This window comes from Pollicipes pollicipes, unplaced genomic scaffold (assembly GCF_011947565.3).
Source record: "Pollicipes pollicipes isolate AB1234 unplaced genomic scaffold, Ppol_2.1 Scaffold_4740;HRSCAF=5597_pilon_pilon_pilon, whole genome shotgun sequence".
Classification (NCBI taxonomy): domain Eukaryota; kingdom Metazoa; phylum Arthropoda; class Thecostraca; order Pollicipedomorpha; family Pollicipedidae; genus Pollicipes; species Pollicipes pollicipes.
This window is the reverse complement of record NW_023596545.1, coordinates 38,284,512-38,297,244: the sequence shown is the minus strand read 5'-3', so window position 1 is coordinate 38,297,244 and position 12,733 is coordinate 38,284,512. Positions and strand designations below refer to the sequence as shown.

Below are 12,733 nucleotides of genomic sequence, written 5' to 3'. Positions count from 1 at the left end.
GGACGGTATAATAAAGAAGAAAAAATGTTCAGTGAACCTGGCACATGCTCCATTTCTATACAAATGACATACAATCTATCCCAAATCCCAGTGAACAATCCAAAGCTTGCGTAATGCACTTTATGCTGATTCCATCACCTCGTGGAGCAGTTTTAGTGCTCGCCCGCTTCTGGACCACTGGCACAGCGCCAGACGTGGTTCTTTTCCATACACCGTTCCGTAACTTATTCATGGCCGCTAGATAGCCATCACGACAAAAACAACCAGAAGCCCCCCATTGGACTCCACTTCGTGCGGTGTTATTGCGTTCGCGTTGTATTGGCGTGTCACTGCTCGCTGCCGGAAGCGGAGCGGCACGAGCCACGCGTACCACGCAGCCACCAGCAAACACCGGCCAGCTAATATCTCGTCTTTATTGGCACGGTCGCCCAGCGGCTCGCAGCGTAAAGCCCGGCAAGATAGCCTAAATGCACCGAATATCGGCTCAGCTCCAAAACGGCCATACCAGCCAGCAGGCAGCATCAAACACTGCAACGCACGTCTCCGTGCCGAGCGCTGTTGCTCACCTTAGCACGTGCCTCCAGCTTCGCGGCGCTGCCGGAATTAGTGTCGTTAGCTCCTCAGGGAACGGAACAGCCTGTTGTAAGGACCGTCCGCTCGGCTGGCGTGCATGCCAGACTGGCTGGCCCAGAGTTTGAACGAAGTGCAGTTGCATCCGCACCCTACCCACTCCGTGACTTACAAGATAAGCCGAGGCCTCGATGCCATTTGGAGCTGGCTGGCAGTTGTACAGATATCGACATGTCCATGGTCCTCACTCCCATCACAAGGCGAGGAGTGCCCATGCGGTACAAGCCAATGACCCCGATATTGTCTAACTAATCCGTTTTTCATCTACCCGAGTACTGATTCGCCTACTGAACACATGACGTCCACGTCCCTGTCGAGACGAGATCGATTGGCGCCGCTGTCTGGTCCGGGGCACCGTCATAGATAGCACCTGCCGCAGCACCCGGTATCACGAGTCAAGACTGAGCAATCTGGGAAGATACGGGAGGGATGCGACCATTTCGGGCCAACCACCTGACAGATTGACCTTCCCGACACAAGGCGTCCCGGCACGGTACGCAAGAGGGCTTCACACGCCCCGAGGCATGCACCAGATAGCAGAGCAGATGAAGTCGACGGGGGTCGACATCAGCCGGACAGAAGAGCCGGACAGGAGGACCGCACGGCACGCCGTATCGAGCGGCAGGGCGCGGCGGCATTATGGCATCGGAAGGTGAACGTTGCGTATCGCGACGGTAAATCGGACGGGCTGACGGCACCGACGAGCAGCCAAAGGCGCCGCTCGGCGCTGGAGGCGGCCCGGACCTGGACCAATACGAGTCCACGGCTGGACCATTTGCGGACCGCAGCCGGACCAATACGGGTTGGCGGCCGGTAGCAGCCGGTCGGCCGTTACCGCCTGTTGGCGCGGCTCGGCGTGGAGGAGCCGATCGGCACGGGCGGCTCCTCGGCGCGGCCGTCACGCAGCGCGTGCAGCGCCGCCTCCAGCGGAGCTGCCGGCTGCGGCGCCGCATCCGACGGCAGCTCGGACGCCTCGAGGCGCGACTCGAGCCGCGTCGAATGCAGCATCGAGGCCGAGCCCGAGCCCAGGAGGCGCGCCAGCTGGCTGTTCTCGGCGACGGCCAGGTGGCGCGCCGACAGCGACGGCAGCGAGGCGAGCGTCGAATGGTAGCCGGTGTCCTGCGGCACCGAGTCCTCGGCCAGCGAGCTCGGCAGCTCGGCCGCAGCCACCGCCGACGCTCCTCCCACATCGTCGTCGTCGTCGTCGCTTGGGTCGGAGATGTCTGCGGAACGGGTGACCCCCGTGAAACGCTGAGGTGGACGGGTGTGGTGTAGGCCAAACACACCCCAAGTCGGGCCCGTCAGAGCAACAGGAGCTCCAACATTCATTTAAGGCATGAATCCATCTCATACATCAGGCTACATGATGAAACCTGGACACAAGAGCTGTTATGCTCCAGTGTAGCACAATGTTTTCCTTTCCATATCTGGAAATATCTCATTGTGGGAGGTCCCAGCCTCCGCCTACCTGCCGCGGGACGACGCTCACCTGAGCTGGGGTACCGGATCTTGGCCAAACCCTGCGACTTGATGCTGCTCGTGCTGGGCGAGGCCATCATCGACTTGCAGATGGGGGAGACCGCGGGAGAGTCCACGTCAGGTCGGTGGGGGACGGAGGTGCGCGAGCGACCGGGAGACGGCGGCGACGTCGGCAGCAGATGACCCTGGGGTTCAGGACGGCACGCTCATCCTTCGCAGTTCCCAGGGTCAGACGGGCGATAAACACACACCCACGAATCCCGGCGCCGTGGCCGACAGGCGACACACTCTCGAACACACACACGCATTGCACCGTGGAATGGCAGCACAACATGCATGCGGAAGGACAGCACTGGCCGCTACACCCAAACGACGCCCCGAATGACTGTCAGAACTGCCCGACAGGGCGATTCGGTCACCTCTCGATGGCTGACATCAAGGCGCGATGGAGCGCTACATACACGACAGGTGGAGCTGGCGACGGGAGAGCGATCCATAAGAGCGGGGGACAGAGAACGCGCAGCACTGCCAACCTTGTCCGGGGTGCCGGGGAAGTGGTAGACGCTGCCGTTCGGGTCCGCCATGGACACGTCGTTGCTGGTCGGCTCGTCACCGTTGGTATTGTGGAACAGCAGCTTCCTACGCAGCGTCGAGGTGCTCATCACCGAGTCGTCGTCGCGGCTCTGGCTCTGGTCCTGCGGCGGCGGACGGCGCTCAGGGGCTCCACGGCCTGTGATCAGCTGAACAGCGGCGGGCAGCAGCGGCTCGACTTCGCAGCCGACACAAGGGCGCACATCGCCACGGCGCGACCAGGATAGAAAGTCGCGAACCAGACCAGACTAGCCGCTAACGTTCATCACAATAAACAACAGAAGCTATTGGTTGGTGTGTGATGTGGGAGAGGGGCACATGCGAATCGTGCATAGAAGGTGACGAAAGCGGGGGCGAAGCGCAGGTGGCGCAGCAGAAGCAGGAGTGAACGCCATAGGCACAATATGAGGGAGCGCTGGCAAGTACCACAGCGGAGCGGCATATACAGAGCAGACGACAGTGACTACAACGGGGTACGACGACAGTGACTACTCGAACGGGTTGTCGGGCGCGGCGGCGGCGGCGGCGGCGGCGGCGGCGGCGGCCAGCGGTTGGTGAGGACGGGCCAGCCAGGAGGTGACGGGCCAGCGCGTCGCGCAGCGTCGGCGACTGGCCGTCCAAGGGGGACGCCGCCACCGCACCGGCCACCTCCGGCGCCGCCCGCCGCCACGAGACGCAGGCAGGAAAGAACACCATGGCACAAGATGAAGGCGTTGGCAAGTACCGCAGTGGAGTGGCACATATAGAGAGGACAGTGACTACAGGGCGACGACAGTGTGAGGATGGAGCCTACCGCGGCGTCGTAGCAGAGGACGGAGAGAAGACCACACCTCAAAGGCAGGGGCAAGGGGCGGTGAGAAACACCGCAGCGGCGCGACACAGGCAGAGCTGGGAGCAGCGTCTGACGGATAACGACTGCGCGTGGAGGTGACCTACGGCAGCGGCGCAACAGAGGTAGGGCGCCAGCGCCCGCTCCAGCTCGGCCGGCAGCTGCGCAGGCAGGGTGAGCGCCGTCTGCGTGCCGCAGTGGCGGACGGCCGGCGGCGCGCTGGCTGTCAGTGGGCTCTCCAGGCAGCTGGCCAACGCCACCGTCCGCGGCCCGCAGGCGCTCCACGGCGACGGCACGATCTTCTCCGAGCTGAAGAAGCTGCCGACAGCGCACAGAGAACGGCGTTCAAACGCCGCGGCAGCGACTCCGGCCGTGGCGTGCGTATTGAGCAAAGTCCGGCAGCACTTCACAAACAGCGTCATCTGCTTTGAGAAGGAACCGAGAGAGGAAGCACAATATCGGTGGCGAATATGGCGGCGGCAAACATCACGCAAACCACGTCTAGACATCACCTTTCATAATTTCACAAACAACGCGTGGGAAGGTGGGTGGCTCGCGTTGAATGTCCGCACATACAAAGTCGTCTAACGTTTAGAGCAGGAGGCCACTGGCAGGCTAGAACCTGACAGCAACACGACGAGGAACGTCTGGCTACGACAGCTGAGGCAAGTCAGACTCCGTCAGACTGACCGATCGATGGCCGTTTGGACTTGCATCTCCTTGTGCGGGTCGTACTTCTGGCCGAGCAGCTGTTTGTGGTAGGGCGTGACGTCTATATGGGCCGGGTGCAGCTGCGCCATCTGCTCGATGGCCCAGCCCGGCTCCTGGGAGCGGTGCAGCACCGTCAGACGGTGAGCGGCCTCACTGGGGGACAGGGCGCCGCACGCCCCACCCGGCAGCATCGTCCCAGCACACGGCTGGGCCGGTGGAAGATAAACATGACGATCGCCTGCAGCTGACCTGTCCTACTGCCGCCTCGGTACCGGTACCAAGTTACTGGTACCACTGTGCTATGTACTGCGGTGTTGCACGCGCCACATGCCCATGCTGGACGCTGTGCAGTACACCGTCATCATTTCGGCATGCGACCCCATCACTGGCACGCACCTCCTTGTCGTTGGGGCTCTGCACATGCTGGAACAGAGACGGGCTGGAGGCGGGCAGCGAGAGTGACGTCATCATGTCGTCACACTCGAACGGGTTGTCGGGCGTGGCGGCGGCGGCGGCGGCGCGGTGACGGGCCAATGCGTCACGCAGCGCCGGCGACTGGCCGTCCCAGGAGGGCGCCGCCGCCGCGCCGGCCACCTCCGGCGCCGCCCGCCGCCACGAGTCGCCGCCGCCGGCGCGTTTCGGCGTGTCCGGGTGGCGGAAGGGGGCACCGGCCGGCGCGGAGTCGGCCAACGGCTGGCTCATGTCTGGCGGAGGGACGGCCTGCACTGCTGACATGGCAGGAGCAAGTAGTGGTCATGGAGTAGACGTTGGGTGTAGAGTGAACATACCCACTGCTCTGATTCAGATAGCAGAGCTTCAGAATGAGAGCTGAACACCTCTGGTACTGTTCAGTAAACAAAAACTTATCAAAGGCAGGATGGAGATAACCACAGCACTAAACAAGCCACATGAGCTTCACTATTTGCATCACATCTGTGTGGAAGACATGTTATGCATGAAAGAATCAACCTCACACATCCAACATCATTTTTCAAATCACAGCATAATGTCTTTGTACTTCTTCCCATCTGTTTTCCTGACATGTTGTCTACTCAGGTAAATTTAAACACCATTCAATGACCTGTGCCATTTTCACCAATACAAATCAAAGTTAATGCATAGTGCATGATTAGAGATGGTACAGGCCACATAAGACAACCTTTTAATTGCCTTTTTAATTAAATTGCAATGCCCAACAATGCACAGTTGTACCAGCATAAGAGCAAACATCAAGCTTTGAACATTTTGCTGAAACAAGCATATGGTATGATGCTTCACCAAGCAGTGAATAAGGTGAGCAGCAAATGGTGAGAACCTGACATCAATCCACATTCCAGAATTTCTATAAACATGTGCAGGCCATTCTCAGACCAAAATAAAGGACACATACTCATAGACATAGAAAAATTTAACCTCCAATGAGCCTAAACCCAGTATTTAGAAATGGAAGCAACACAGACACTCAGCAATATGTGCATGGATTCTGATGTTGGTAATTAGTGGTAGTGACCACAACTAACTGATAAAGGATCACCTCCTGGAATGAAATAAGGCTGTGCTGCACATACTTATTGCACAAGTTCTCATGACCTTGAAAATATCCAAGCTTCAGATCCTGATAATGCCTTAGGACAAAGTGACAGCATAATGGAAGCATGACCACATATTGCTCAATTTCCACCAAACCTGCACCACCTCCGAAGCTTGGAAAATTATGGCACAAAGAATGCAAGGAATCTTAATGAGTTGAGATAATATTCTAAGTCCCAATACTTACATGTTCTGACAATGACTGGGGTTCAGGGTGTGCCAATGTACACTACTTCACACTCAAATACTTTTTGTTATTTGGTGTTTGAAAAGGCTTGGTCACTCCAAAATTTATGTTTAAAATTGCTGTAATGAGCACAGGCATATCAAAATCACAAGTAAGAGAAGGAGAGGTCGTCAATTAAGAACAGAAAACAAATGCAAAATCATGTCCATTCCTGTTAATCAATCAATGAAAGCTTATATCAACCAAAACATGAGCTTCAATTTGACAACATTGCACAGTGAGCTCAATCAGCTTCCACAAGTCCATTTATGTGTCAAAATGGTCCAGACTAAGATATACTGCTTGAATCATATACCTGGTGTACAAAGGCACAGATGCACAGGAATGCTGAGTGCAATGAGTGTAAGTCAGACAATTCACAGAGCTTGGGCATCCCAACACATCAAACAGAAATACCTTAGCAAGTAAAGTACAGCCTATTGCACGAACTAGCTTAAACGAAGCATCCTAGGACTGAAAATGACCTTTTTAAATTGCATCAATCCGCGGCTGGCCTTTAAATGCTCGCCGCATTCCGCTCGTCAGACGTCTATGGACTTTTAAACTACGCGCTACAAGCGCCGCAAACATAAGTGGCATCAGGAAATGTACTAAACTACTGCATAATGTTTCAATGTATTGCTAAGCCTGTGCTGTTCTGTTGTTTATTGGGGTTTTAGGGCGCAACGACTGCGTATGTTGTTTGGCGCACAGTCTCTTTGTCGCATTGTTTTTGTGGGAATGAACGTTTAACCGATTATACGCTTCATTTCTATCTACATTAATTCCGACACAACATGCTCGGAAGAAGGTAGAAAGGAAGGGGCTAAACGGCCGACCAAACTCATTGGCAGCCCCGTGCTCTGAGCCTATTGCACCTTTCGACATGAAATCTTCTTCATTCAATGCCGCTAAGTTGATAACCTATCATCTCCAGAATATGGTGACCTTGGGTGAGGGCAAAGACCACCACATATACAAAAAAAGGGGGGAAACACGGTTGCAGACAACCCGATGCTCCGAGCCTATCGCACATGTCATCATAAAACCGTCCCCAATCGATGCGCCTAGCCGACATCCAATCCTTTTCAGAACACGGTGACCCTGGGTCAAGTTAAAAGTTACCAAAAATGGCCAAAACCAACAAAGTTGGCTGCAGACAACCCCATGCTCCGAGCCTAATGGCCCAAAATGTGTCGCACCAAAGTCCCAGTAAAGTGGTGAGTTACGTACGCAGAAGATGGACATTTATGATTATGTCAGCTCATTCGACTTCAACAAAGCAGATTAATGCTCGGACGGCTCTTTATTTGTCGTTACGTAGGAAAAAGCCAACACAAAGCGAGACTAATTTTAAATGCATTTAGTCCTTTTGACGATTAAACATTTTACCTTCCCTCCCACACCCTCCAAAGATATTTTGCTAAGTCCTGACGAGATAATTTGTCGCGGCATGTTTTAAGAGTGATCACCTGAAGCAATTATTTAAGCGGTAGGTTGTATGCTGCAAATTACCCTTTTAAGAAAGCTAACCTATCTTTTATACATAATACCTGATCGTTCTTTCTGTTATCCACGCTCCATAGAAACAGCCGCCAAACATACCTAAGGTATTGCTCACGGGGATTGGTGACAAGCTTTGTCAAACAGGCGCCGTTGACGAGTTCCAAGAAAACGTTGGCGACTATCGGACGTTACCGAGCACCACACGAACACGTGTCCTCCAGTGTGCGCGATGGCGCATTGGAGCGGCCGGGCAGCGCGCAAAAGCCAGTTTTCAGAGTTTCAGATGTTAGTTTCAATGTCAGTTGTGCACCCCTCCCCCATGGGAAATCCTGTGTAAGCTCGTACATGCTTTGGCACGGATAGGCGCCCTGTGATTGTCTTCGGTGGCGTGTTACTATTCAAATACAAATAAATTAGCTGGAAAAAATTGTTTCAAATTCGGAAGGTATGCGCTAGTGGGTCTCATTTTGAATGGGACAAACCTGCTCCACTTGGACAGACCAGTTGAAACCAACTGGCACTGTTCAGGGCAGCCGATTGGTGAACGTTCGAACGTTGCATTGGCACATCAGTTGGTACCATTTACTGGTGACCAATAAGTCTGTTCGGCCTGTGGCCAAACGGCTCGCTTGGTAGCATTTGCTTATGGTTTATTCATCGCAGGGTCAGCAAGTTTACTTGCCTTTCATACACAGGTGGCCGGTAGGGTTAGTTTCGATAGAGTTGACTTGATGCATTTTTTCCGTGCGACGCAGCAAGACGGTGCCATTTGCCCAGAAATGAGGCAGCATCCCTTTTAAACTCAGTGTCTGCTGCCCCTGCCCAACACTGGACTCGTTTCGTGTGGAGGAGGTCCGCACGAGTCTGCGTCGCGTGCGCAGTCGAAGAGCTCATATAGTTACGACTGGCACGATCCACCAGTGGCTGCACTACGCCGAGGCAGGTGCGCGACATGGTCCAGCGACCAGACCATCGATCCATTGAGCGCGGCAGGAATTCAGCGTCGCACGTCACCTTGGTAACCCGGCCGCGACAGCGCCAGTATTCACCGGTCCGGGGCCGCGCTGTCGCGAGGTCCGTCAGTGTCTGGCGCGCCTGGACTGCCTGCGTCTTCGTGTGAGACCAGACGAGGACTGCAGGCCGCCCTCCTGTGAGTCCGGCCACGCACCGCTCTCGCGGCGAGCGTCCGTCCAGCCACGCTCCACTGACCGAGTCGTGCCGGACCGCCACGGACCTGCGGTCTGCGCGCTCCGCCCGACGACGGGAGCCAGCCGGGCCGCTGCTTGCGCGGGTGCGCCGCAGCCGCCGTCGCCTCCACGTCCGAGTCGGCAGCGACCGCTGCCGCCACGGACGCAGGCCGATGGTGCAGGGCGGCGTCGAGATGGGCGGCGACCACCGGTCGGAGCCGGCCGCCGGCGAGCGCGGCCTGCTGAACGCCGCCGCGTGCAGCGTGGTGCCGCGCGCGCAGCGGCCGCCCAGCTACCTGCAGCAATACAACTGCCGGCCGCCGCCGCTGCTCTTGCCGCTGCTCACCGTCGTGCAGCTGGCGGTGTTTGTGTACGACGGTGTGCGTCTGGGCTCCATCACCAGCAGCGGTCCGGTGGACCCGCACTCGCCGCTCATCTACAGCCCGTACCGCCGCCGCGAGGTCTGGCGTCTGCTCTCCTACATGCTGGTGCACGTCGGCTGGGTGCACCTGACCACCAACATGGTGGTGCAGCTGCTGGTCGGCCTGCCGCTCGAGCTGGTACACAAGTGGTGGCGCGTGGGCGTGGTGTACCTGTGCGGCGTGCTGCTCGGCTCGCTGGCCACGTCCGTGCTGGACCCGCGCGTCTACCTGGCCGGCGCGTCTGGAGGTGTGTACGCTCTGCTGGCCGCCCACCTGGCCGACCTCGTGCTGAACTGGGCTCAGATGGAGCTGGCGCTGGTGCGACTCGGCCTCCTGCTGTTGCTCGCCTCCACCGACATCGGCGTCGCCATCTACAACCGGTACGCCACCGGTCCCGACCAGAAGGTGGCGTATACGGCGCACCTGGCTGGCGCCGTCGCCGGCCTGCTTATCGGCCACGTGGCGCTGCGCAACCTGCGCCTGCTGCGCTGGGAGCGCGTGCTCTGGTGGATCTCGCTCGTCACCTTCCTGCTGCTGGTGCTCATCATGGCCGTGTTCAACGCCGCCGCGCCCGATGGCTACTACCCGGAGCAGGAAGTTTGAGCCGCCTGGACGCCAGGTCAACGGCACCGTCCGGTCAACGACACCGTCAGGTCAACGACACCGTCAGGTCAACGACACCGTCAGGTCAACGACATCGTCAAATCATGAGGACGCACGGAGGAAAGAGGACTCGCACACCGTCAAGCCGGATCACTCAGCCTTAGACTCTGTGACTCCCGTGTCTGAGCGTGACACTAGTGCAGCGTCTATCTCCTCCCTGAGAGACAACACGCCTCCAGCGAAAGCACCGCCTGGGCCTCACGCCGCTTCGCCGGCGGGCAACATTGCGTCCTTTCGACACAGCAGCGCCATGTGTGAAGCAGACACCGGTCCGTGTGCGGTAACGTCTCCGACTATAAGGAAACATGCTGATGCAAGACACCAGCCCACGTATTCTGTAAAAGAGTGCGGCCGTATTCACCGAGATAGTAGCTCCCCAACGCGTCAGCCGCCCGGTCCATGACAAACGCTGGCCGCTGGACGAAGCATCAGTTCTCCGGATTGTGACATCAGTTTGGACCCAGCTCGAGCTTGTGCAGCCACCGCGCCGACATGTCTGGACACTGCAACACACCATTACAATATAATTTGCTAACTGGACAATGTATCAGCATGGTATCGCGCAATCGCGAACCATAGCATGTGTGATGCTTATTGCTGTATCGCTGGCAAAATGTCCGAGGACGAGCAAGTACCTAAGTGGGATCCGTACGAGACAGTAAAGCACTGCAACGGCAGACAGAATTGGTGCGATCCTTAGCCGAAATTATTATACGATTTAAAGTGCAGGGTTAGCTGGCTCCTTCACAGGCATATTGGTGGTTTATCATCATATAGCAGACACGCGTTTGTCTGTTGCTATATACCGCAAGGCAGATCATGGATAAGCACGACAGATACTGAACTGGGACAATCACAACTCGTCGATTTTCTGAACGGCGGATGATCCAAGCCCCAGACACGAATTCGGCAGAAGCGCCCTGGTGCTCTCAGCAAACACCAGCTGTTGTTATGTCATGTGTGCGCACCTGAATGTTCGCCTGTTCTTTGTGTTACAGCTGTCTGATGCTGCGACACAAATAAAATATATCTGGTTTTTGTGATTTTTCTAGCACTCGTTTTACAACACCTAAAGGCATACACACGCAAACACACACACAAACACACACACACACACACACAAACACACACACACACACACACACACACACACACACACACACACACACACACACACACACACACACATACACACACATACACACACACACACACACACACACACACACACACACACACACACACACATATATATATATATATATATATATATATATATATATATATACAATATCGTGGGTAAGCCGCGTGCGATCTTTATCTATCGTCTCCCGCATTTGGTGCACATTAGAGATGCACCTAGGAAGGTCCGTTCGGAATAACAGTTCGCAGTCTCCGGATTCCGTTCTGCAATCAATCCCGACCTGGGGGGGGGGGGGGGGAATTTCTGATCCGGTGTTCCCAACATTGAAACAGCTATGCAATTATCCATCACATGTATATGAAGAACAGTCAGCCGATTCATCGGGGACGCAAATCGAAACAGTTGAAATCCGGGGAGGTCAGATTTTTGGGGCAAGTTAGGCTAACTGTTGGCCCAGCCCCGCGAGCGATTTTAGAACGTCACACCCTTGCACGTAACCTTAATCATATGGAAACTATTATTTGAAAATAGTGATCGAGACCTAGAACGGCTTAGTGAGCCCTGAACTTCTGGCGAACAAGGCACTACCTTTGCTAAGCTCATAGCACATACCAAGGCGATATGCACGACACAAATTTAAGTTGCTCTGCGTGTAACGTGCACAAGTGGTGGTACGCGTTGAATAGGTGCTCATGAGTCCGAACTCGAACGCCGGAAGTAGGCGCTTGGCAGTGCCAACACGGGCTGGCAGAGCTGGACAGGACGCCATAATATAACTGCTGGTCAGATGGGAATATGAGATGTTAGTTATCCAATAGTGCACTCATGGGCAAAACGGCACGTACAAACAACTTCAAGGACCTCCTATTTCAAATGTTGTTCTTAAAATTACCGGATTGTTTAGCGTTCCTGATGGCATGACACCGTACATCACGCGGTAGCTATACGAGGACTTAGGGTTTCCGGTATGACTTTAGACGGTTTGGACTGACTTAATGGCTAGCTCGTCTTATTGGAAACAAGTGTGGCTTTGATGCAGACAAGTCATTAAAATGTATGGCAAAACGATTTTATTGCAATCCCGGTGTTGATAAAAACACCGGGTTTGACGTCCCTAACGTACGTAGGAGCTCCCAACCACCAGTTGGCTCAAGCCAGAGTAAAACGCATTCATGCATGACGGCTTCATTACCAATGGCATGCACGCAATCTCAAGGAGAGCACAAGGACGGGGAGAAGGCCATGTCTACAGAAGAACCTCGAAACAGGATGATATTCCTCGCAGTGTTTATATTTCTCCAGCACAAGGCAGGTTCTGGAGAGATGTAACCAGAAGCTCTTTAAATTGCCAGGATCTCGCTAGAGAGCTTCCAAATTTCTGCCGAACGAAAGCGCCTACTAATTACACGAGCCGATGATGGGCCGCGAGACTAATGCTTTGACTTGTGTGGGAATTGCAATAGTTTTTTGCCTCCCGCCGTGCTGGAAAGCCCGTACTTGCGAAACCCTCTGCTCAATCAGGACCAAACTTCCCTCTGTTTTGTTAACAATCGTTGCACAGCTCAAGCGATGTGTACACGGATAAGTAATTATCGTCACCTTATTCCAATGAAATAGTTGTGGCCAAAACTATTATAAATTACATGCATTTACTTCCGCCAATTTCAAAGCATAGCGTATGATGATTTATCGCACAGCTTCACACTGCAGCAATCGTAAATAGTGGCGAATGTATGCGGGCAGGGAGGGAAGAAC

At 55.0% G+C, this 12,733-nt stretch overlaps 2 protein-coding genes across 2 annotated transcripts; one reads left to right on the top strand and one right to left on the bottom strand.

Annotated features, from left to right (window-relative positions):
- Positions 1-987: 987 nt before the first annotated feature.
- LOC119098335 (protein aurora borealis) lies at positions 988-4,757 on the bottom strand. The gene is made up of 7 exons (XM_037221256.1): positions 4,637-4,757; positions 4,220-4,353; positions 3,637-3,847; positions 2,643-2,804; positions 2,120-2,294; positions 1,589-1,853; positions 988-1,000 (listed from the first exon to the last, which is right to left on the bottom strand). The coding sequence occupies exons 1-7, from the start codon at positions 4,709-4,711 to the stop codon at positions 988-990; spliced, it is 1,035 nt and encodes a 344-aa protein (XP_037077151.1). The 5' UTR covers positions 4,712-4,757.
- Positions 4,758-7,237: 2,480 nt separating this feature from the next.
- Positions 7,238-9,774, top strand: LOC119098333 (protein rhomboid-like). The gene is made up of 2 exons (XM_037221255.1): positions 7,238-7,276; positions 9,106-9,774. The coding sequence occupies exons 1-2, from the start codon at positions 7,238-7,240 to the stop codon at positions 9,772-9,774; spliced, it is 708 nt and encodes a 235-aa protein (XP_037077150.1).
- Positions 9,775-12,733: the final 2,959 nt, after the last annotated feature.

Coding starts and splice junctions, on each gene's coding strand:
- LOC119098333 (XM_037221255.1), top strand. CDS start 7,238: ATGGCCCAAAATGTGTCGCACCAAAGTCCCAGTAAAGTG. Junction 7,277..9,105: donor ACCAAAGTCCCAGTAAAGTG/GTGAGTTACGTA, acceptor ACCGTCGTGCAG/CTGGCGGTGTTTGTGTACGA.
- LOC119098335 (XM_037221256.1), bottom strand. CDS start 4,711: ATGATGACGTCACTCTCGCTGCCCGCCTCCAGCCCGTCTCTGTTCCAG. Junction 3,848..4,219: donor GTCCAAACGGCCATCGATCG/GTCAGTCTGACG, acceptor CGCTGTCGGCAG/CTTCTTCAGCTCGGAGAAGA. Junction 2,805..3,636: donor ACCTCTGTTGCGCCGCTGCC/GTAGGTCACCTC, acceptor CCGCCGCCGCAG/GACCAGAGCCAGAGCCGCGA.